The sequence below is a fragment of the Artemia franciscana genome, chromosome 7 (assembly GCF_032884065.1).
Source record: "Artemia franciscana chromosome 7, ASM3288406v1, whole genome shotgun sequence".
Lineage (NCBI taxonomy): Eukaryota > Metazoa > Arthropoda > Branchiopoda > Anostraca > Artemiidae > Artemia > Artemia franciscana.
The window spans coordinates 23,307,115-23,333,170 of NC_088869.1; the positions used below are offsets into that span (position 1 = coordinate 23,307,115).

The window sequence follows — 26,056 nt, forward strand, 5'->3', positions numbered from 1 at the left end:
AGAGGGGAAAACTCCTTTCATATAAAGAATAATATCTGTTCGTTTTAAGTTTTAATGTCGCTACTTACTTTCAGTTCAAAAAACTATTTTTTTATCTAGTATAGAAAAGATCCAAGGACTCTAAGCCGTGTTCCCGAATGCAAGCCATATCGTCCACGAATCGGCCCCAGAAACAAGGGGAGATCCTATAACTGTGTATAGCTGAGGTTTCAATAGAGTCCATGAAAAGGTTTGCCAACAAAGGAGAGAGAGATGCCCGTTTTTATGAACGTTTTTATTAGTAAAAATATAAATAACTTACAAATTAGCTTATGTAACCAACTTGTATATTCGTATATCTTTATTACGTATATGAGGGGGTTCGCCCCCTCGTCAATATCTCACTCTTTACACTAAAGCTTAAATTGTGTCCCAATTCCATAGGAATGACACCTTGATCATAAAGGCCTTAGAATAAATAGTTGTAATTACTAAAAATACTTTAACGTAAAGAGCAAATTATTAGGAGGAGGTGAACCCCTCACACGCGCAATAATTTTCTGTTCGTTTTAAGTTTAATGCTGCTCCTCACTTTCAGAAAAAACATTTTAAATTTATTTTTACATTGTTTTTTTTTTTAAATAATGCAAGAAAATCCTCCGCCCCCTTGATTAAAATTCTCTTCCCCCATGACAAATTCCTCCATGAAAATATAAACCCCACGTAACCCCCTCCACTCAACATCTCCCCCCCCAAACCAAAATAAAATCCCCTGAAAACGCCTGTACTCTTCCCAATAACCATTACTATATGTAAACAGTGGTCAATGTTTGTAACATGCAGCCCCTCCCATGGGGACTCTAGGGGTGTAAGTTGTCCCCAAAGGCATTGTTATTAGGTTTTTTGACTAGGCTGAATAAAATAGCTTCCTCAGAATTTAGATCCGGTGACTTTTGGAAAAAATGATTGTGGAAGGGGGCTTAGGTGCCCTCCAATTTTATTGGTCGCTTAAGAACTTTTAATTTCCGTTGAAATGCACCCTCTCGTGACATTCTAGTACCCCTGGGTCGATACGGTCACCCCTGGAAAAAAACAAAACAACAACAAATAAACACGCATCCATCACCTGTCTTCTGGCGAAAAAAAAACAAAATTCCACATTTTAATAGATAGGAGCTTGAAACTTCTACTATAGGGTTCTCTGATACACTGAATCTGGTGGTGTGATTTTCGCTTATATTCTATGGTTTTAGAGGGTGTTTCCCCCTATTTTCTAAAATATGGCAAATTTCTCAGGCTTGTAACTTTTGATGGGTAAAACTAAACATGATGAAACTGATATATTCAAAATCAGCATTAAAATACAATTCTTTTGATGTAATTATTGGTACCAAAATTCCGTTTCTTAGAGTTTTTGTTACTATTGAGCCGGGTCGCTACTTACTACAGTTCGTTACCACGAATTGTTTGATTTACTTGTTTCTTACAAAGTTCAGTTCAGTACAGTTCAGCTTTTATTTACAACCAAAAAATACATTCAACTAAACTGCTAGTGCCCGCCCCCGAGAAAGACACAAAAAGCACTTTTGACTGGGTGGATACATATAACTAATTTTCAAATAACTGTATAATAACTAAATGTAAGGAGATCAGAAAAAGCAAAATAATATATTACAAATCTCTCGCCAACTCATAATAACAATTGTAAGAAAAAAAAACTAACTTTTATCCTGGTCTTAACAAATTCTGTTTCAACTTACTTTTAAGCAAATCCAAGTTCATGATAAGAAGGAGCAAATCCCTCATGTAAGTAAATATTAAAAGTTTAACAGAAACAGAAATTGATTGGTTCAGTACAATAGTAATTCAAGTCAGCATATTAAGATGTCGACATACAGAGTCTACAATTTAAATGAATTAGGTTCTTCTTATATTCTGGTTGCAAATTTATAAGATCAGTAAAAAATTAAAATGACGCTGTACAATGAGAGGTTCGACGGGTGCTGGTGCCAAAAAAAAAGAAACTAGAGCAAATCCAAGCAGATTTACTTTACTTTATAACTAAAAGAAATTAAATATATTCACTATGATTTAACTCCATATGTAATATCTCAGCTACTGCGCAACTCGTGTCTTAATTAACGAATCTTATGGACAATATTAATTTTCAGCTATTTATCTAAGTATGGCAATACAAATTGGCAGAAGTGGATTTGGCTAAATAATAATTCTAAAATCTAGAGCCATATATGAACTGAGAAATTTATTTTCATGTGGGTGAAAAAACATCAGTTAGCAATTACACGTATAAAATAAGTAATTATAGGAATTTTTTTTTCAGTCTCAAAAATGTTTTTAGCCTCTCTTAAGTTAACGCCTCCATACCATTAATTATGGGAAAAATCAGTTCTGATTATTTTTCTTCTTGATTTACACCCAAATAAGACCTTAACATTAAGGTTAAAATGCACGCTAATTTTTTCGGAAAAATTGCTCACTTTGCCTGCCTAAAAAAAAAAGAAGAAAATGACTATTTGATAAATAAAATAATCAAAACACGGTAACTTCATCAGACTTTTCTGTTTTTAGATTACATATCTAGCAGCAAGTTGGACACAAAGCATCGAGAGTTCCAGATCGTTTAGGGGGGGGGGGTGTGGATTACGTATGAAAAAGCTTCTTTTTTTACAAAACTATCGAAACAAATTTCAACGCAAATTACATAATCGTATTTGAATATAATTTTTTGCATTTGAGAAAGAGTGTCTGGATCACCCAACTTAGAATTCGCTACGGGCATTTGGCACAAAATTGCCAAGACATTTTACAATCGAATTACATGACCAAATATTACGCGTAAGAGCTCGTAATATTCAAGACGAGAGCCAAGATTAAATTTATTCTACCATGAGCTTAGTTTTTTTTTTTGCGCATTACCAGCATAAGAAGGCTATGCACCTCTTGTTTATATCTTCAGGCAAGTAATCTGGAAAAGAAGTTGCCTTTTATAAGGAAGGGTGAGAATTCAAGAATATGACAAAAATACACGAATTATGTGGAATATAAAAGAAATTAAGAAAAATTTCATTTAAATTCTAAGAAATTTAGAGATGAGGAGGTTCAAGAGCGAAGGATTCTTGTGTTTTGTTTTGTGTTTGGACCTTTGTGTGTTTTGTTGCAATTGTAAGCTACCAAAAGCGCTAAACCAATTGTGCTAAAGACTAAATCCATCTTGAAAAACCTATTTTTAGTAAATGCTATATATATATATATATATATATATATATATATATATATATATATATATATATACATATATATATATCTATATATCTATATATATAAAAATAAGTTGTCTGTCTGTGTGTCTGTCTGTCAGGTGACGTCATGTTTCTGTGTCGAATGACGTCATGAAGTTAGTTGTCGTCATTTTTGCTATGACGGTGACGTCATTAAAGATATTTAAGACATATATGTTCACGTAGAAATCTATTAATGTCTAAGTTTAAAATGACTGATGAACTTACAATGGCAAAAGCCGATGAAGATGCTCAAAGAGTCAATGCCAAAAAACTTGCTGCTGATAGAGAAAGTCAGAAAAGAAAGCGTGCCGAGGAATCAAAAGAACAGCAAGGAAACAGGCTTGAGGCTAAAGAACGTAAAACCGCGCAGTTAGATGAAGATCCACCTGGACAGCGAGAGTCAAAACATATCAAAACTGAAAATGATAGCGATGATGATTGGGTTTGGGATTTTGACTTGGATAAGGTCGTCAATGCCTACCAGATTTTAGTTAAAAAAACAAAGGTTCGGCGATATGTATTTCATAGTGAAGCTGAAAAATAAAGAAGAAAAAGAAAACTGAAAAAAAAATTTCTAATTGTAAAATGACTGAAGAACCTACAATGGCAACACCCGAGAAAGCTGCTCAAAACGAATGTATCCAAGTCGAAGTAGCTGAATTGGTAAAGCGTTATGTTTCAGGTTCTAGGTCCGAGAGGCTCCAGGTTTGAACCTTGGCTTTAGCATTAATACAAAAGAAGAAAAAAACTAAAAAAGGTAAAAACTACAAAAAAACTAAAAAGAAAATATATATATATATATTTATATATATATCTATTTATATATATAAAAATAAGTTGTCTTTCTGTGGATCTGTCAGGTGACGTCACGTTTCTGTGTCGACTGACGTCATTTTTTCGACTGACGAAATTAAAGACCGGGACATCGGGACACAAATGACGACCGGGACACCGGCACATAGGGAATATAAATGACCACCGGGACACAAGGAATGTTCGATTAGCAATCACCATCAACAAAGCACCGGGACACAAATGACGACCGGGACACAGGGAGTATAAATTACGACCGGGACATAAGTAAAAAAAAATTAAAAACTAAAAAAAAGGTAAAAACTACAAAAAAACTAAAAAGAAAAAAAACTAAAAACTAATAAAAAACTAAAAAAGCTAAAAAGCTAAAACAAACTTAAAAAGAAAATAAATGAAAAAGGAAAAAAAAATAAAAATGAAGGAGAAAAACAAAACTAAAAAAAAGAAAAAAAACTAAAAAAAGGTAAAAAACTAAAACTTAAAAAAGACCAATTCAAAAACGAATGTATATACAGACCGGGACACAAATGACGACCGGGACACCGGGACATGACGACCGGGACACAGGGACACAACTACAACAGGGACGCTGGGGGGCCCAGGGGGATATATAAATGACGATGGCGACACAGGGAATCGTCGATTAGCAATTACCATCAACAAAGCTCAAGGGCAATCATTAGAATCATGAGGTATAGATCTGAATACGGATTGTTTTCCCATGGACCATTATATGTTGCATGTTCAAGAGTCGTTAAACCTGACATTCTATTTATATGCACAGACAATGGGACAGCAAAGAATGTTGTATATTCGCAAGTTTTACGTAGTTAAAAACATATATATATATATATATATATATATATATATATATATATATATATATATATATATATATATATATATATATATATATATATATATATATTCACAGGTGGGACATAGGGACACAACTACAATGGCGCGTAACTAATATGGCGCGTAACGACTTACGCGCGCGGGGGGCTTGGGGGGGGGATCCAACACCAACTAGGTGTTGGGGTGGCGCGAAGCGCCACCCCAACAGCTAGTATATATATATATATATATATATATATATATATATATATATATATATATATATATAAGCAAAAATAAACTAAATTTTAGCACAGAAAAGCATAATTTTAGCACAAAAAGAATGTCAGAGTCAAATACCTATCTAAGTTTCGAACTTGATCAGTTCCTGATCCTGTAAGACCATAATACATTCCATCACCAGATGAAAAACCGGCTTGACCTTTGGCATCAGGTTGACCACTTGACTTTCCAGTTCCTTTTACCCACCCAAGTCCACCTAAAGTGTATATAGATATGGAAAAACTTTCTGCTCCGTCTGTTGCAATCACGGTTTGAAATGTGTTTGTTTTATCTGCACCTTGGTCGTAGTAGCCAACTCTGTCCCAAGTAGCAATAAAAACTAAAGCTGCTTTGAAATTTCTTGAAGAAGTGAAGTGTCTCTGGATATAGGAATTCGCGCGTTGAAGGAGAATAGAATCCGTGGTTGAACTAAAAAAAAGGAAGAAAGAAAAATTACCCCCATGTCTTGGGTATACAATGATTCATTGTGTCTCATCTATTTTCTCCTATTTGTGATTTTTAACCAAAGCAATAGGAGAGAAATATATAGTATAGCCTATCACCCCTTTATTATTTAAATTACTTTGAGAAATTTTCACTATCTTTGTTATTTATTTTGTATTTTTATGTTATGGCAAAACTTTATAATATAAATATTATCAATCATTAATTAAGTTTCTTGTTCTGTATTATTGTCAGTATATAGTATATTTTTGTAAAATGCAGCATAATTTTCTATATGTTTTGTTATTTTTAGTTTTATTACTATCATATGCTATGATAGTGCAGATTAGTATCTAGAACAGCATCAGGGCTCGGGGACACTTTTCCTTATTTAACCCAATATAAAATAAAAAAATCTTTTGGTCACAGGATTTGTGCAGCTCGCTGGTGAAAAACATGGTTCATTTTCTTCTTCTTCATCTTGTTTTTCTGAAGTTTACTTCTTGTTTCTTTCTTCTTTATGTGTGTACTACTGGTTAAATTAGTTGAACCATTGTGTAGAGGTTACTTGAATTTCTACCAATGGTTATTTCTTTATTTATTTTTTTGTAATTGATTAAAACAAAGATATCACACAGTATGATGTACATGCCGCATTAATAGTTCTTCACTGTTTTTTTTTTGTTGGGGTTACCTTTATTACAATGGTAATATGTTGTATTAAAATAGTTTTTGAAACTCTGCAAAACTTGTAATTTGAAAGTAGAACTTTTATTAAAATGTGAACCATTACAAGAAATATGTTTGAAACTGAAGAATACATATTTCCTCAAGAAAAGTATTTGACATTTAGTATGGTTCCTAAGCTTCGTTCAATGTTTGTAAGAGAAATGGCTTGGATAGATTCGAAGTTTTTTTTTTTAAGTATCCCCTAGGGAGCCTAGATGCTGAGTTTAGATTGAGTTATTACTCTTCCAACACATTTATAGCTCTAGTAAAAACAGAAAATGCATATAGAGAAGAGGAGAAAAATTGGAGAAAAAAGAGGAGAAAAAACTAAGCATATTTCTTACAAAGGAAATTAAAAGAGCAAATTTCCTAGATTACTATCATCAATAGAGTAACCTCGACTATGCGTTGGTGATGCTGCATATTAACGAAATACATAATAGGGTAGAAATTAATTGGTATTTTAAACTGAAAAATTTGTTATAAGCTTTGAAAAGTATGATGGTTTTACTGTAAAGGTTTTTTCTTAATCCATATTTTCCAATTGTCTTACGAAGTGGTCTCTAAACACTATCAAAATTAGAAGACATTGATTTTCTGAAGGGAAGCTTTCTAGGTTGAATCGATATGTTTTCTCTAGGACGATTAAGTAAGAACACCTACAAATTCTTAAAGATTTATAAATCTAAAAAAAAAATTAGCTGGGGTGCCCCTCGGCCAATATTTAAGGGCCGACTGTATGATAGTAAAAAATAAAACTGTCTAAGTTAGATTTTCCTTAAATCAATCTTACTCGTCTAAAAGTTGGATAGAAGTCGAATAAAATTTAAAGAAATCTGCCATAGAACTTATATTTTCATTAGAATATGGCTACTCTCAGTTTTCGAAGAACATGGGTTCGACACAACTACTGTTCCGAAAAGAAAGAAAGAACATACAACAGATAAGTGTGATCCCATATCATCCTTCTTAGAAAAATACAGTGTTTTCATAAAAGGGGAACTGAAACCTCTGCATTAGGATTTTCTAGTATGTTAAACTTAATGGTTGAATTTTCGTCAATATACCCCACTCTGTTGGTAGTATTTTTCCGTGTTCAAAAAAGTATTCCTCAGGCTTGTAACTTTTAGGGGTAGATTTAAACTCAATGAACCATGCATACATACAATCACCTCAAACAGCTTATTTCTACTGATATACATATTGTTTTGAAAGCTTACTTTTTCAGAGTTTTGATTGTCATTAGCCCAAATAGCTACTTGCTTACAGCTTGTTACCACGAATAGGTTGATAAACAGTTTATGCTGTATTTTCAGTTTATTTTTTTCACTTAGCTCATATTATAATGATATTCTAGCATTTCAAAAAAGGTTCGACGGCAAATGAGCTTAGTTCAGTTACAACATTCATTAGAAAGAAATAACACGTCTCCAGGACACATCGTCATTAGATTTTCTTTACATCTAAATTACTTGGATACACAGAAGAAAGACAAGATCGTTGAGAAAGAACCTACTGAGACTTCACTCTGACTTTCGATTAAATTAGAGTTAGTAGCGTGTCTTTTGTGGATGGAGAACCGTCTTAATTGAAAGTCTTTTTTTTCAGGAAGTCTCTTCGAGGCAAGGAAATCCTTGCCTTTAATGTCCCGAATATGATTGAAACCTTACAGGAATATTTTTTATAAAAGAAGAGAATTACATTTTGAATTTAATATATCGTATCTATTTTTCTTTCGAGGTAATAATATATGTAAAAATTAGGTTTTTACACAGGTTCGAGGTTCGAGAATCAATCGAAATTAATCTCAAAATAAATAATAATATTTCTTTGAACAGGGACTTGGGGGAATACTCACTAAATTTTTTATACTCAAATTTAATTAAAAATGATCTAACAAAATATTTTACTAAACCGATTTATAATAGTACTGAACCGACTACGAAAAGGCCTTTGAGACAGGCTGCTAAACAAGCAAGATTAGCTTTAAGAAATTGCATCTAATCATTTTATTCTCTTCAGTTTGAATGAGCTTATATTCTAATTTCATTTTTTTCGCCAGTCCTGGTTGAACTTCGTTGAAGTAAGGATGCTAGGGTCTTATTTTTAAAAAATCTTTTAAAAAGTGTTTTTAATTATTCAGTTTTAATCCTCACAATTTGATGTAAGTTCTTTTATATATATATATAGTTTATCTCTTATTCTTGTATTGTGCTGAAGACGGCCCTTGGACATAGGGCCGAAATATCTACAGAAATAATTTCCACTGTCTTGAAATTTTCCCTATTGTCTCTACGTTGTATTTATTAGGTTAAATGTAGAATATTCAAAAATGAAAAAAACACTGTCACAACAAAATACGTAACACTGAGCTGAGTTGAATATTTATTTAGTTCAGATATCGGTCTACAAATGACGACAAGCTAAACTAATGATTATTGTTGTTATCTTATTCTTTTATTGCTCAATTTTACTATTCTTTCTTTTTAAACACTGTTGTGTGATTTTTCACTACTCATATAAAGCTTCACTCTTACACATATGGCTTATCCAAGTTTCAAGCTATTACACTATATTTGTTTAATTTATTTTAGATAGATAATGAATCGGACCAATTTTACTTTAGTCCAATGCCGAGAATGTTTCCTTCTGTCCATTATTCTGTATGTGATAGAAAACTTGAACACTTTTCTAAGGAATTAGGACAAAGAGTCAAACTTTAGCGTAAAGAATGGAGGGATGAGGGATTCTTGAAAAAAGTGTTGAAAAAAGTAAAAACAAAAATTAAAAAATATAAAAGAAAAAAATTAAAGTTCAAAAGAAAAAAATAAGTACAAACAAAGGGGGAAGGGTAAAAATTTGATGGAGGGGCATCAGGATCCATTGAAGACGGCATATGGATGACAATAAGTTCCCTCTAAAAGAAGTGTTGATAGAAGCACACATTCCCATGAACATGATGATACAAGCGGTTACACTATGTCTTTGTTTGTTTCCCTCTTCAAGGAAGATTATCCCTCTAGGAATTCACCCAAAGCAATCCCTCCCAAAAAATATCTGAATCCTTCCAAATAATAAATACTATACACAAACAATGGGCGAATTTCATAACTTACAGGCCTCTCCCCACGGATCCTGGGGGTTGTTTTACACCTAAGGACATAGTTATTTGATCTTTCAACTAAATTCATCAAAATGGCAATCTCAAAATTTTGATAAGATAATATTGGGGGAAAAAGGGGTGTGCCAGTTGCCCTTCAATCTTTTCGGTCACTTAAAAAGGTGCACTAGAATGTTAAATTTCTGTTCGAACATACTCTCTCCCGATCTTCTAGGATCATTATTTTGATGCAATCACCCCTGAGGAAAACAAACAAACAAATAAACATGCATGCATGATCTGTCTTCTGGCAAAAATAGCAAAATTTCAAATTTTTGGAGATAGGAGGTTGAAAACTCTACAGTAGGGTTCTATACCACGCTCAATCTGATAGTGTAATTTTCATGAAGATTTCTATAGTTTTGAGGGATATCTCCCCCTATTCAAAATATACGGCAAATTTTCTCAGGCTCTTAAATTTTGATGGGTAATACTAAACTGGATTAATCGTATATATATGGAATCAAACAGTTCATGGTAAGGAACTGTAAGTGAGGAGCAACCCGGCTCAATAGCAACCGAAACTAAAAAGAAAAAACGGAATTTTAATACAAATAGATGCATCAAAACAATCAGCATATTTTTATGCTGATTTCAAATATATAATATATATATATATAAAACTTAACATTAAAACTTAAGACGAACAGAATTACTACGAATATGAGGGGGTTCTTCCCCTCACCAATACCTCGTTCTTTACGCAGAAGCTTTTTTTGTACTTATAAGAGAACTATTTATTGTAATTAAACTGCCTTTGTGTATCAGGGGTCATTCTTAAAGATTTCAAACAAACTTCGAACTTTAACGTAAAGAGTGAGGTATTCACGGGGTGGGGCAAACCCTCTCATATACGTAATAATTTGTGTTCGTTTTAAGTTTTAATGTTGCTCCTTACTTTCAGTTGAAAAAACTTGTTTTTTATTTCATCAGTATTATAAGCTGATTCTTTTGATATATCCATTGATATTAAAATTTTACTTTGAAGAGTTTTGGTTAAGATTGAGCCAGAGTCCGCTCCTTACTTTTGTAGTTACCACGAACTATTTGAAAAGTTTTCAAAATGAATGGATTTTTGGAGTTTTAGTAAGTTATGGGTGCTAAAATAGACTTGAAAACTATCGGTAAAAAGACCAAGGCAAATTAACTAGGAAGTCAATATTTCGAAAGGCTAGAGAGATTTGTTAAATGTTTTCCAAAGGAATTGCATAAGGGTAGCTTTAGATACTCGTCTGCCTTGTCATCAAACGAATAACATGCTATACCAAAATGTAACTCTACCCCCCCCTTTTTTAAAGGCTATGCTGTAAGAAAGGCAAAGATTGCTGGATCATGTTTTACTAGTGAAAGATGACAGATTACTCAACATTGTAATTCTTGGTCATCCATCTTAGGACAAACGAGAAGCAGGCCGCACATGAATAGGATGGTAATATGTCTAACGAGAGGGATTAAAGGAAATCAGAAAATACTGGAGGGGTAAAAAGAACAGCTTCGAACATACTGGAATAGATGAAAAGCGTGGGCACCTCTGTTAATCTCAGGCGGTTTGATACTGCTTCAAGAATTGAAGCCGCAATATTTAAGTCTATTTGCTTTTAACAATAAAAGCAAAAGTTATGAATAGAAATTGTTAAGGTTTAACTTGCTTATGAAACAAGCAACTTTACGACTAGCCTATAGCTTTAAATTCTATTAAAAAGGCAATATATTTATATAATTGGATTGACTGGTTTTACACCTATCCATTTACAAAATCTCTAAATGCTGTTCGGTGGATGGATAAAGCCAAGTCTCAGCTAAAATCACAAATACTGCCAATAAGGCGTTGAAATATTAAAACCTGAAAAATAGCCCATAAGGACCAGAATCCAGTCCAGAAGAACTATAGAAAAATAACATATCAAAAATTTTACAGGAAGCATAAATTTTTCGTTAAACACTTACGACTACTAGCTTTCTATGATTGTTGTACTCAAAAGTGTCTTCAGTAGACCTTACCTGACCTTAGTTTCTCTTTTGCCTCCAGAGGCACATAGAGCATTCACAAAAATTTTCCAGTCATCTCGGAGGTATGCTGCACCTCCTTTATTAAAACTTTAGTAAAATTGTAGCTCATAGTGCGGCTTTGATGGTGGGGTGGACCCCTGGAGAATAATGGAGAATAATTTCTTTCCATTTTAAGCTTCAATGTCATGCTTTGATTTCTTTTTGAGAAGTATTTCGTCCTCGGTTAGGGTAGGAGGATGTTGTAGGGAAACATTTAAGGCAGATGGGAATTTCAGGGAAGGGTGTAAAGAGGGAGGCTTTGAAAAGAGTGGGAAGTCGGAGAAGCCCACTGCCGTATTTGATCATTTGTTTCTATGTGCAAGTTTCTATTTTGAAATACCTCTCTTCCTTGTTGTATGAGTCATACGCTGATTGCGAATAACAGTATGGGCCATTCATTTTAGTTCAGTTGATTACCTGTATCAGCCTTGTAAAGTTCTGTAAATAAATGCTTGTTAAACGAACATAGAAAAATGGCGACGAGGATATTGTGAAAAGGACAAAATTATATCAAGGATATAATTAGTGACTCAGTATAAAGTTATATCAAGGATGTAATCAGAAAAATGGCGAAAAGTGAGCAGAGTGCTTAGTATCGGATTTTTGGAACAGTGAATGAATTCGATGGAAAAAGTGACTCCGCCAATTATGTGGACCAACTCGAGCTTTATTTTATTGCGAATGATATCACTAGAGAAGAAAAGAAGAGAGGTGTTCTATTAACTTTGTGCGGTGCGCAGACATACGCATTGATAAAAAATCTTCTGGCACCTGAAAAGCCGTCGGAAAAAAGTTTTGCTGAGATTGTCAGGACAGTGAAACAACATTTGTGCCCAAAAAACTTGTGATTGCGGAGTGGTACAAGTTTCATCAAGGGTCACAAAGGCAGGGTGAATTAGTGAATACTTACCTGGCGGAACTGAAACACTTAGCTGAAACCTGCGATTTTGGTGAGTTTTTGAGCCAAGCATTGCGAGACCGTTTTGTGTGTGGCCTTGTATCCAGAGGCATGCAGAAAAGACTTTTGACTGAAGATGATTTTACCTTATGTAGAGTAATTGAGATCACATCGAGTATGGAGGCTGCAGAATTCGAAGTAATTAATATCAAGGATGGAGTTGCTTGGAAAATTCACAAATTCACCAAAGCAAATGCGATGCCTGAGAACGCTGTATAATATCGGTGCGGAAAGGGACCTCACAAGCCCAGTGAACTGTTATTTCCGCAAAGCTGAATGCCGCAAATGTTAGAAAAAAGGGCATATTGCAGCAGTATGCTGATCCAAAACTGACAGTGTTGACAGAAAATAAAAGCGTCAGTGCAAGGTTCGCCATGTAGCGGAAACTGAAAAATCCGAGGAGGAGAAAACAGATTCGACAAGTGCTCCTGATCTGAAGCAGCCTACGAACGAGGATAACTGGACTATTTTCTCTATACGTGGTGATTCACCGGAAATAATTGTCGCACTCACAATAGGATAGTCTAAGCTTGATTTGAGCTAGATACAGGCGTAGCCGTGTCGTTAATCTCAGAACAGACTTACCATAATTGTCTAAGTAGTGTGGAACTGAAAAAATGGGATCAGAAGCACCGTAAACAGACTTACCGTAATTGTCTAAGTAGTGTGGAACTGAAAAAATGGGATCAGAAGCTGATTGCATATAGTGGCCACGACATCCCTGTTCTCGGGGAAGTCGATGTTAAACTGACGTACACATCACAAAGTAAGGTTTGCCGTTAATTGTTGCTGCTGGAAATGGATCATTGTTGTTTGGAAGAAATTGGCTGCAGGAAATCAAACTGGATTGGAATATGATTAAGGCGATGAAAAAAAATGCCTGATATCAAACCCCAGATTATGAAAGAATTCAGTGAGCTGTTTTCCGAAAATTTGGGAAAAGTGAAGGGGGTGAAAGCGCATCTAAATCTAAAGCCGGATGTGAAGCCAAAGTTTTTTAAAGCTAGAGTTGTGCCGTTGGCTATCTGTGAAAAATTCAAATTAGAGTTAAACCAGCTTGTGAAAATCGGAGTTTTGGAAAAGGTTGATTACATTTATTGGGCCAGTCCGATTGTACCGGTAAATAAACCTAATGGTAGTGTTAGAATTTGTGGTGACTTTAAAGCCACAGTCAACCCGTCTCTAAACCCAAAGGAATACCCAATGCCTACGGTAGAAGAGATTTTCGTGAATTTGCAAGGGGACAAAGTTTTTCTAAGTTAGATTCAAATAGTGCTTACCTGCAAATAGAGCTAGATAATGAGTCAAAGGAGCTAGTGACTATAAACACTCTCTTAGGCCTATAGCGTTACAAGCGTTTGCCTATTGGCATTTCTGAAAGTGGTTCTATTTTTAAGAGACACTGGACAAAATTTTGTCTGGTTTGCCCGCTGCTCACATAGTAAACGATGTATTGATTACAGGAAAATATGACACTGAGCATTTAGAGAATTTACGTTCTGTTCTTGATAAGTTGCGCGATTTTGGTATTCGTTTGAATCTGGACAAATGCAAATTTTTCGCTGATCAAGTAGAATATTTCGGTTTCGTGTTGTCAGCCAAGGGTATTGAACCGAGTCCGTGGAAAGCGGAAGCAGTTATGAATATGCCTAGGCCTGGAAACAGGGATGAATTACTTTCATTTTTACGTATGGTGAATTATTACCGGAAATTTATACCTAAAATGGCGACTTTTTGCTATCCATTGAATGAGTTGTTGAAATCTAACGATGTGTGGTTGTGGTCAGAAAAATGCGAGTGTGCTTTTCAAAAGTTGAAAGAGAGTTTAACACGGGAAAAGTTGTTGGTACATTTTAACCCGCAGTTGTCGGTAATCTTAGCTACCGACGCATCACTGCGGGGTATTTCCGCTGTAATATCGCACGCATATCCCGGCGGAAGTGAAATACCAATTGCTTACGCGTCTCGATCTCTAAGTAAAGCTGAAACCTATTATTCTCAAATTGAGCATGATGCTCTTGGAATAGTTTACGGTTTAGAAAAATTTCATCATTATTTCTTTGGACGGAAATTTATTTTGTACACGGATAATAAGCCGTTGACGCTGATTTTCCGAGAAAAATCGGGATTGCCAGTTCTGCCAACGTCCAAGATACAACGATGGACAATCACATTATCCGCGTATACATGTGAAATAAAGTTTAAATAGTCTACTGCAAACATGAATGCAGATGAGTTATCTAGGTTGGTAACAAAAAGCAGGTCGTCCTCGGTTAGGGTAGTAGGATCTCGTAAGGAAACATTTAAGGCAAATGGGAATTTCCAGGGAGCGTATAAGGAGGGAGGCTTTGAAAAGAGTGGGAAGTCGGAGAAGCCCGCGTAGCTGTGTTGGCCTCAGGTGGCTTGTTGCAGCGGTGAGTTTTTATTAGTAACTGTTTAGTAATGTTTTTTCCTTCAAAATATTTCTAGAGTGTATCTGTATAATTCGGTAGATTTTTTTCTACGAAAACATCAGATGTATTACAATTGTTATTCAATTACCGAATCTTTAGCTCTGTAGAAGTCTAACTGGCCTAAATAAGGTTTACAAGAAGAAAGAGGGGACTAGAACTCGATTTTAGTCTCCAAAATATATAGATATTGAATTAGTCATATATTTTTTGCATATATTGCACCTATTTTATGGGTTATTTTGGTTTTCTTTTCCTAATTAACATATTCATATGGGCATCCCTAGCTACACTAATAAAATACAATAGCCATTAAACAAAAGTTTTTTTTTAAAACCAAGGTTACAATTTATGCACAATTTACGTTTCATATGCAGCATATCATAATTTGTCCCCAAATAAGGGCTTTCTTCTCTCCTTTCAATATATTAAATAATTAAATCCTTTAATTTTTCGTGGCCCTTGAGACACTGGGAGTCTTTGTAGACACAACTCAGACTTGAAGAGTAACTAGTGAAAAGATAAAGTAATCCGACCACTTCATTCTGAAGTAAATTATAGTTCAATCAAGCAAGGGCAGCGTAGTTCCGGGACACAAATGACGACCGGGACACAGGGAATATAAATGACGACCTGGACACAGGGACACAACTACAACGGGGACGCCGGGGGCATAGGGGGATATATAAATGACGACGGGACACAGGGGATGTTCGATTAGCAATCACCATCAACAAAGCTCAAGGGCAATCGTTAGAAAAATGCGGTATAGATATGAATACGGATTGTTTTCCCATGGACAATTATTATGTTGTATGTTCAAGAGTTGGTAAACCTGACAATCTATTTATATGGACAGACAATAGGACAGCAAAGAATGTTGTATATTCGCAAGTTTTACGTAGTTAAATATATATAAATCTATATATATAAAAATAAGTTGTCTGTGTGTCTGTGTGTCGAGTGACGTCATGTTTGTGTGTCTGTCGACTGACGAAATTACAGACCGGGACATCGGGACGCAAATGACAACCGGGACATAGGGAATATAAATGACGACCGGGACACTCAAAGAGAAAGCGACTGGGACACAAGGAATGTTCGATTAGCAATCACCATCAACAAAGCACCGGGACACAAATGACGACCGGGACACAGGGAATATAAAGGATGACCAGGACACTCAAAGAGAAATTACAGACCGGGACACCGGAACACAAATGACGACCGGGACAAAAATGACTACCGGGACACCAGGACACAGGGAATATAAATGACAACCGGGACACTCAAAGAGAAATTACAGACTGGGGCACCGGGACATAGGGAAACAACAACAACTGGGACGCCAGGGGACACAGGGGGATATATAAATGACGACGGGGACATTAGGGAATGTTCGATTAGCAATCACCATCAACAAAGCTCAAGGGCAAGACTAACGCGCGCGGGGGGGCTTGGGGGGGGCTCGAAGTGCCACCCCAACAGCTAGTATGTAATAAAAATATACGAATGTACAAGTTCGTTACGTTAGTTAATTCGTAATTTATGTCTATTTATGACTAATAAAAACGATCGTAAAAACTATAAAAAGTTCTAGTAGCCTTTTTAAGTAACCAAAAATTGATAGGCAACTATGCCCCTGTTTTTTTTTTTTTTTTTTTTTTTTTTTTTTTTTTTTTTTTTTTTTTTTTTATTATCAAAATCGTCCGAACAAAATATAAGAAAGCCATTTAGCCAAAAAAAAAAAAAATGCTAATTTCGTTTTAATTATTCATGTGCGGTGAGCCAGAATCAAACTTTTTAACCAGAATCAGTTTTTTTTTAACTGGAAATAAGGACCGACATAAAAACCTAAAAACGAACAGAAATTATTCTGTATATGAAAGGGGCTGTCCGCTCCCCAACATCCCGCTCTTTACGCTAAAGTCGCTTATTGATTTAAAAAGTAGAGTTGTGAGAAAGAGTAAAACTTTAGCGTAAAGAGCGGGACGTTGAGGAGGGGAAAGCCCCTTTCATATACGGAATAATTTCTATTCGTTTTAAGTTTTAATGTCGCTCCTTACTTGCAGTTAAAAATACTTTTTTTAATTTATCTAGCTTTGATTCTGTCCAATCTTAATCACACTTCCTTTTTTGTCATGACTAAAAACACTTTCAAAACCATTTGTTTCTCTCAATTGGCTGAAACTTTCGTGCTGGATTGGTGTCTGATAAAAATTTTGTAATTACAAGATGAGAAAAGAAAAAGGCAAAGGAAATTTGACGTTTCGCTCCGTTGGGTATCCACGATAATAAAGAAAGGCGATGCAAATTTTTCCTGAAAAAAAAATAACACTCTCTTTTGAACAATAAAGATTTCCTTACCTTTTCTTAGTTTTTGAAGAGCAAAGACTAGGAACTTTTCAGACCTTCCTTGCGAGCTAACAATATTTAGCCTGTTTTCTATCTTTTATTCGGCGCAGAGATAAAAGTTCATTTCAAGTTCACCCAAAAACCAGAATTTTAAGCTGTATTTCAGGTTTCATCAAAAAAGATAAAGCAAAGAATATCGTATGAAAAGAGGAAAGCGGCACTCTACGTGGCATAAAAACAAATACAATATGATACTGATGACAATCCTCAACTTTCTTCAATCTTTGGATCTAAGAATCTCGATGTTAGGTCACATGTTTTTTTTAGAATATTCACAAAAAAAGTAGAAAGAGAAGAGAGAAAGGGATTGAGGGATGATCTAGAAGCGAAGGAAAAAGAGAGAGAGAGAACGAGAGAAAGAAACCCAGAGCATAAAGGAATATAGCTCCAAGCCAAATTCTCCATTCCTACGTACTTCAAATATCAAAAAGAAATTAAATATTAGCTGTTTAGCTTGAAAAGAGTTTGGAAGAATATGAACTTGAAGTCTGCGAATCAAAATTAAAATATCGGATGCCTTAGTGATGACAGAAGTCAAGTTTGATTCTGCAGCGTGGGCGCTCCTAAAAGCGGAGAATTTGCAAGGTGTTTTCCAGAAAAATTGTCTGTAGATTGTTTTGGGTACCCGACTGACCGACCGTATCTCAAACAGTAAGCTGTACAAAGATCCCATCCCAATTTCTAGGGCTATATTGGGAAAAGGTTCAGATGGCAAGAACACGCTCTGCGGTTGAAGGATAATAGATTATCAAATATTGTCCTTGTCGGCCATCCGTGTAGGGCCAAACAAAAACAAATCGTCCCCGAATGGGGTGGGAGAATGTTGCAAGGAAAAATTAAAGGGAAATTTTCTATATAAACTATTACTAATTTTCTATATATATATTTTCTAAATAAACTTCTTGGGAGGATGCAAAAAGGAAGGCTTTGAATAGATTGGGATGGAGGAGGAGCAAGCGTAGCTGTGGTGGTGTAAGGCAGTTTCGTGCTTCAGTGAAGTGTTAATAGTGTTATTAGTAGCATTCATTTCAAAAAATTGCAAGGAAAATGTTGACAAAATCCATGAACCAATAAAATGAAAAAGACAGCCTAAAAATGAACAGAAGTGTGGATATTAAGAAATCAAGAAAATGCATTAAGTTGGGGTTGCAAGTGCTGGTAAACAATTATGTTAAAAAAGTCCATAGAAGCATCTGTTACATATGCACTCATCTAGTCAATTTTTAGCCACTAGTTTGTCCTCTTCCTCAACGTATTATTATTCTGCATCTACCAAATTGTTTTGATAATTTATCATAGAAATATTTTTTTGTAATTTCGTTAGATTAAATAATAATCGCAAATACACCGCTAAAATCTTTAAAACAAATCGAGTCTTTGTTATAGTTAACATCTTTATATAGCCTAACATATTCCCGTGTCTCTGTTTGTATTTCAGCTTGTCCCCTTTGTCTATCGCTATTTTACTGAAGTTAGCTGTTAAGTGGATTAACAATTTTTCATTCATTCAATTACGATATCCTTAATATAACCTCTAGTAAATAAAATTCTTTAGTTGTTTGTGAAAGTTAATATAGAGTATATTTTTTCACAATATTTATTACACGCCAGTTTAAAAAAAGAAATCAAATTTATTTAATATAATCATACTTGTTCTCTTATTGAATTGGGTGAAACACTGTAGAGTGATTCTTGGACTATTATTAAAGTAAAAAAAAAAAAAAATCTTCTTTGAAAAGAGGGATCTTTTTCACATTAGTTTACTATTTCAATATTGTTCTTCTTCAAAGAAATTATAATTAAGACCCTTCGTATGTTCAACTCCACTTTTCCTCTTTCATTTGGTTAATCCCTCCACAGTCCTGGGCTAATCTAAAGAAACCAATTTCCAAGTAATCAATTACTTTTCTCGGACACCATAAAAGCGATCAAACAACCCAAAGGCGGGAATTCGAATCCTGGAAAATTTCATTATAACTGAAATCCATATCATGGAACAAGAAAGCCCTAGATTCATTAAAACTCGTATTGATTTATCCCGAGAAATATATTTGTTCTGATTTTGTGGCATTTACCCAGAGATCGCCGTAAATATTGAGATTTGTAAGATTCCTAGTGCATAAATAGCTCTGAATGCTACGAACCTAAGCTACTAATAATGGAAACGCAAGAGACGTACTAATTTAAAAGATATGATTTCTTCAAAGGAAGGATTTGAGATTTAACTTGACGAGCTGAAACTCTAAAACCCTACTTCATTATTTTTTTTTGGGAGCGATGAAAAACAATTTCTGTTTTCCTGATTTGACCTTCAAGCAGTTTGTGGAACTGTAAGTAAGGAGCAACTCATGGAAAAATAGCCAAAACCCATAAAATTAGGATAATGATAACAAAACAAACATCGAAAGAACCGTCTTTTTGTGGTGGGTCTAAACATATAAAATTCATTCAACTTAAGGCCACCCGTCAAAAATTACGAGGGTTAAAAAAATATACCTGATTTTTAATAAGGGAAAAACAACCTTGAACAGGTGAATGATCTTGATGAGAGTTTAACCATCAAATTCCAGATCCGAGAGAGCCCTCATATTGAGTGTCCAAGCCCTATACTTCAAAAATGCGCAGTTTCACTTTATTTCTTAAAAAAATCCTCACAGGACAGAGCTTATTTGTTCGTTTTTATGGCACTTGGTATTTACCAAGCAACATATAGCTATCACAAATTCTCTTGGTCTGTCTGTCGGTCTGTCTATCCCGGCTTTGCTTGTTTGGGCACTTTCAGATAAGCTAGGACTATGAAATTTGGCAGGTTTATCAGGGACAAGACGGTTAATTTGAAAAAATTAGAAAAAATGAGGTATTTTTAACTTACGAACACGTAATCGGATCTTAATGAAAATTGACCTTTAGAAGGATATTGTGTCTCAGAGCTCTTTTTAAATCCCGACCGAATCCGGTGACAATGGGGGGAGTTGGAGGGGTGAACCTAAAATCTTGGAAAATGGTTAGAGTGGAGGGATCGGGATTGAAATTTGAAGGAAACAATAAGCACAAGTGCTAGATACGTGATTGACATAACTGAAACGGATCCGCTCTCTTTGAGGGAGTTGGGGGGGGGGGGGTTAATTATAAAAAATTAGAAAAAAGAGGTATTTTTAGCTTACAAAGGAGTGATCAGATCCTAACGAAATTTGAAGTTTAAAAGGACCTTGTGTCTCAGATCTCTTATTCTAAATCCTGACAGAATCCAGTGTCATTGGGGGGGGGGGGACTGAAAATCGTGGAAAACGGTTAGAGTGGAGAGACCGGGATGAAACTTGGAGGGAAGAATAATCACAAGTTCTAGATACGTGATTGATAGAACTGGAGTGGATTCGCTCTCTTTGGGGAAGTTAAGGGGACCTAATTCGGTAATTCAGAAAAATTCGAAAAAATGAGGTATTTTTAACTTACGAACGGGTAATTGGATCCTTATGAAATTTGAATTTTAGAAGAACCTCGTGTCTCAGAGCTTTTATTTTAAATCCTGAACGGATCCGGTGCTATTGGGGGGAGTTGGAGGAGGAAATCGGAAATCTTGGAAAACGCTTAGAGTGGAGAGATCGTAATGATACTTGGTGGGAAGAATAAACACAAGTCCTAGATAATTCATTGACATAACCAGACCAGATTGACTCTTTTTGGGGGCATTGGGGGGGGTCTATTTCGGAAAAATTAGAAAAAATGAGATATTTGTAACTTACGAACAGATGATCAGATCTTCATGAAATTTGAAATTTAGAAGGATCTTGTGCTTTAGAGCTCTTATTTGGAACCCTGACCAGATCTGGTGACATTGGGGGAGCTGGAGGGGAATATGGAAATCTTGGAAAACGTGAAAATTGAGGTATCTTTATCTTACGAATGGGTGGTCGGATCTTAATCAAATTTGGTATATAGAAGGATCTTATGTCTCAGATGTTCCATTTTCAATTCGAATCGGATCTAGGGACATAGCGGGTTGGATGGGGAAAACAGAAACCATGGAATCCAGAAATCTTGGAAAACGCTTAGAGCGGAGAGATCGGGATGAAACTTGAAGGGAAGAATAAGCACAAGTTCTATATACTTGATTGACGTTACTGGACCGAATCCACTTTCTTTGGGGAAGTTGGGGGGGGGGATTTTCAGTGCTTTGGCGAGTTCAGTACTTCTGGACGTGCTAAGAAAATGAAAACTGGTAGGCGCGTCAGGGATCTGCATAAATTGACTTGATAACAGTCTTTTCCCTCGAGGGAGAGGAAAAATTGAAAAAATAAGGTATTTTTAAGTTAAGAATGGATGATCGGATCTGAATTAAATTTGATATTTAGAAGTACCTCGTGTCTCGGGGTCCTTATTTTTAAATTCCGACTGCATCTGGTGATATCGGGGGGAGGAGTTGGAGGGGAAAACGGAAAATCTTGAAAAGCGCTTGGATTGGAGAAATCGGCATGAAACTTGGTGTGAAGAATAATCACAAGTCCTAGATACGTAGTTGACATAACCGGACTCAATCCGCTCTCTTTGGGGGAGTTGAGGGGGGTGGGTGTTAATTTGCAAAAATTAGAAAAGTTGAGATATTTTTAATTTACGAATGAGTTATCTGATCTTAATGAAATTTGATATTTTGAAGGAAACCATGCCTCAAAGCTCTTGTTTTAAATCCCGATCAGATTTGGCGACATTGGGGGGAGTTGTTGGGGGAAACCGGAAATCTTGGAAAACGCTTAGAGTGGGGAGATCAGGATGAAACTTGGTGGGTAGAATAAGAAAATATTGTAGATACGTTATTGACGTAACTGGACTGATCCACTCTCCTTGGGGAAGTTAGGGGGGTGCAGTGCTTTGGCGAGTTTTGTTGCTTCTGGACGTGCTAGGACAATGCAAATTGGTAGGCTTGTCGAGGACCTGCACAAATTGACTTGATAAAGTCGTTTTACACTATTTGACCATCTGGGGGGCTGAAGGGAGAGGAAAAATTAGAAAAAAGAGGTATTTTTTAACTTACGAGTGGGTGATTGGATCTTAATGGATTTTGATATTTAGAAGGACCTCGTGTCTCACAGCTCTTATTTAAATCCTGACCGGCATTAAGCATCTGGTTTTCTTTTTAAATCAATCCATTGATTCTTAGAATTTTGCTAGAGCTCATACCATATGAGCTGTTGTCTTTTCCAACCACGTCAAAAGTGCCATATGAGCTCTTAGCACTAGTTTTGTTTGTTTTTTGTTGTGGTGACACGTATTTAACCAGTGGTGCAAGAAAATGGGAGAAGGCTCCTTCAATTATGAACTGAAAGTTGTAGTACCATTTTTAGGTATCAAAAAGGTTTTGGTAGTTGCAATGACTATATTTTGTGGTGTAAGATAATAATTTTACCCCAAAGAGGTAGAAAAAGAAATCGATAGAAAATTCTGAGATAGCCCATGATCTTACCTTTTCAATTTCAGGGGCAGCAATGCCGTGCGGTAACGCTACCTCTCCTAAGGACTCGTGCAGTATATACAAAGCAAACAAATAATGTAGACGTGAATTTTAAACATTCATTTGACAAAGTTGAGGCATGTAAGATTTGATAAAGCTATGCCTAATGATATATAGTTGCAAATTAGCTATTAAACAGGAGCATCAGGGGAACGTTGTGCAGTTGTTGGAAGGGGCTTGATGTTTTGAAAAGTGCTTTTTTGTATCCTAATTCTATAATCTCCTTCAAACTTCGGATAAATATTCAAAGAGGCCTTTGATGAGTTTTAGGCGGGTAGGGGGTCAAAACTAGTCTGTAAACTCTCCTTAGTCCTCGGAATACTTTCAAATTAAGCTTGTAATATGGGTGATAGCTTCTTCATATTACAGAAAATACTTTTTCTATGTAAACGATTACAAGAGATTACATTCTAATGCTTAACGAGACACCTGGTGGAGAGGAAGGGAATGCATCATGAACGGAACTAAGGAATTTCCCAGGAAAGGGGGGGCAAGTACTAAAAGAGACTTGTTTTATTGACATTTAAATGGGAACATTTCTTATTTTACTAATTGTATGCATTTTAATCTCGTAGTATTACCTGGGGGCATTGATCCCTTGGTTCCCTATGTCTATGGGAAACATCGCTATAGAAAACTTTTTTATGGAAGAACTCCACCTTGATAACCGTGGACACAGTGCTAGCACCATCGATTCTTCATTCCCCCCTCATACCCACTAAAAATTTGGAGGGGCGCACTTTTGTAGGGATGATTATCATTCTCAAAGTACTTACATACGAATATAAGACTTGAGGGCAAAAAGTGAGGATTGGAAAATGAATTATTAGCCTCTATTAGAACCTTGGATAAAACAATTCGTAGCAATAAAATGTAAGCGAACAGCAACCATTGTCAATAGCAACCAAAACTATAAAATTGAAGTTTTGATTAAAATACTTGTCGTAACAAAACACATTATTCATACTTATTTTAAATTAAATAAAAAATAAGTATTTTTTCAACTAAAAGTAAGGAGAAACATTAAGAACGAACAGAAATTATTCCGTATAGTAAGGGGTTGGTCCCCTCATCAATACCATGTTCTTTGTGTTAAAGTACAAAACACACTATAAAAACGAGTTAAAGAAATACGCAATTTCGAAAAAATAGTGATTCTTGAAGTATGAAGTGTTCTGTTATAAGAAATCAGAAAATTAAAACTGTAAGAGGGATCAAAATTCTTTAAATGTAGAAATTCTTGAAATAAAATGGTTTAGTGTTTCTAGAATCAAGAAATAAGATGAAACACTAGGGTTCGAAAAAAAAAACTTGGACTCTTCCAACATGAATAGACAAGGTAAAAGAAATATGAGAATTTGAGACTTTATGAACTTTAAAATGTGATTTTTCATAAGATATTTGAATTATGAAGCGTTATATTGCCAATAAATGACCTAAGAGTTCTTCAATTTTGGAAAAAAACTTTCATTCTTAATTTGTGACAGTTTTACTAATGAATATATGAAAATTCAAAAAAATGAGAAAAAGAAAATATAAAATTTGTTAAAATACTTGAATTCGGAAGTGTCTTGTTGCAAAAAATAACATACACTTGGGGTTTGGAAAAACGCTACTATTCTTGGAATTTAAATGGTTTAGTAATAAAAAAAAATAATAAAATTAAAAGTGTTTAAAAGCAAAAAATGGAAACTTGTTTAATCCATGGATCCGGAAGGGTTTTTTCACTGAAATCAACATAGCAGTGTTAAAATTTTGAATGAAGCTTTGATTCTCTTGGAATAGGAAAGGCCTCTTTATTAAAATAGGAAAATTCAATGTTATTAGAAGTAAGAAATGCGATGCTTGTTAAAATCATGAACTGGGAATTATTTTGTCGTCAGAAATCTAAATAAAAAGCTTAGAATCTCTTAGAAAGCTGAAATTCTCAAAATTGAAAAGCCTTAGCGATGAAGACCTGAAAGAAATCTTAAGGCCATAAGAAGGAAGAAAATTCTATATTTGTTAATATTCTTTAACTGGAAAGTATTTTGTTGCCGAAAATTGACCCAATATCTGTGAAACTTTAAAAGAAAACTATGATTTTTGAAATTTGAAAGGCTTAGTTACAAAAACATGAAAGTTCAAAGGGATAGAAGGGGGGAAAACTGAAGTTCAATAAAATACTCTAAATGAGAGGAGTTATCGTAGAAAATTAAGACAAACTCTTGACTTTGAAAAAAAGCCAATATTCTTGAAATATGAAATTTAATTTTTAAAATATCAAAATTCAAATTCGTTAGAAGCAAAACTTGTAAAATTTGTTATATCCCGAATTTGGAAGTGTTTTGTTGTCAAAAATTGACAAAAGATTCCTGAAAATAAAAGGAGACTATGAGTCTTAAAACTTGAAAGATTTAGCTATAGGCATCTGACAATTCAATGGATTAAAACAGTGATTCCCAAAGTAAAGTGTATCTGATTTTCTCTTTAAATGCATTTGAATGTTACTTCATTCATAAGTATTTTTCAAATCGAAGGCTCTAGAGTATAGTCAGCCGAAGGGTGTACGTCCTGCTCATGAACCACCGAAATATTGCCATGCCCCACCGGTTGGGCATGCACGCCATGTTGACAATCACGGGGCGAAAGAGAAATAAATTCAAACTTCACTACATACTCCTGAACTGAATCATGTTTTGCTGACTATAGTAGAATTTTGAGAAAGGTTGTGATTTTTGAAATTTGGAAGGTCTAGTACAAAAAAAAATATATAGTTCAAAGGTTAGAAAGAGGAAAATGTTGAATTTGATAAATTCTTAAATTAGGAATTATTTCGTTATCAAAAATCAACATAAGAAGTCTGGATTTTTAATAATCCTTGAAGTTTGAAAGATCTAGTTATTAAACTATGGACATTCAGAGGATTAAATTGGAGAAACTACTAAATTAGTCAAAACTCAAACTTAAAAGGGTTAAAAGTCGAAACTTAAAATGGGAATTTACTTGTTGACAAAGATTGTAATAAAAATTATGAAATTTTAATAACATTTTCAGACTAATGAAATTTGAAAGGCTTACTAATTCAATCTGAGTCTTTAGGGCTGTTAGAAAGATATTTTTAATTGCTTACTATCCTTTAATAGGAGTGTT

At 34.9% G+C, this 26,056-nt stretch overlaps 1 protein-coding gene and 1 long non-coding RNA gene across 3 annotated transcripts in view; one reads left to right on the top strand and one right to left on the bottom strand.

The window, feature by feature from the left end:
* LOC136029006 (nidogen-like) overlaps positions 1-26,056 on the bottom strand; it is a 258,905-nt gene that overhangs the window by 174,655 nt on the left and 58,194 nt on the right. For both annotated transcript variants that reach the window (XM_065707012.1, XM_065707011.1), the window contains exon 4: positions 5,292-5,642. In XM_065707012.1, coding sequence (XP_065563084.1) covers positions 5,292-5,642 — 351 coding nt within the window. The remainder of the gene's footprint in view (positions 1-5,291; positions 5,643-26,056) is intronic.
* LOC136029016 (uncharacterized) overlaps positions 8,458-26,056 on the top strand; it is a 75,219-nt gene continuing 57,620 nt past the window's right edge. The window contains exons 1-2 of the long non-coding RNA XR_010617943.1: positions 8,458-8,550; positions 22,891-23,001. This is a non-coding gene — a long non-coding RNA (uncharacterized LOC136029016). The remainder of the gene's footprint in view (positions 8,551-22,890; positions 23,002-26,056) is intronic.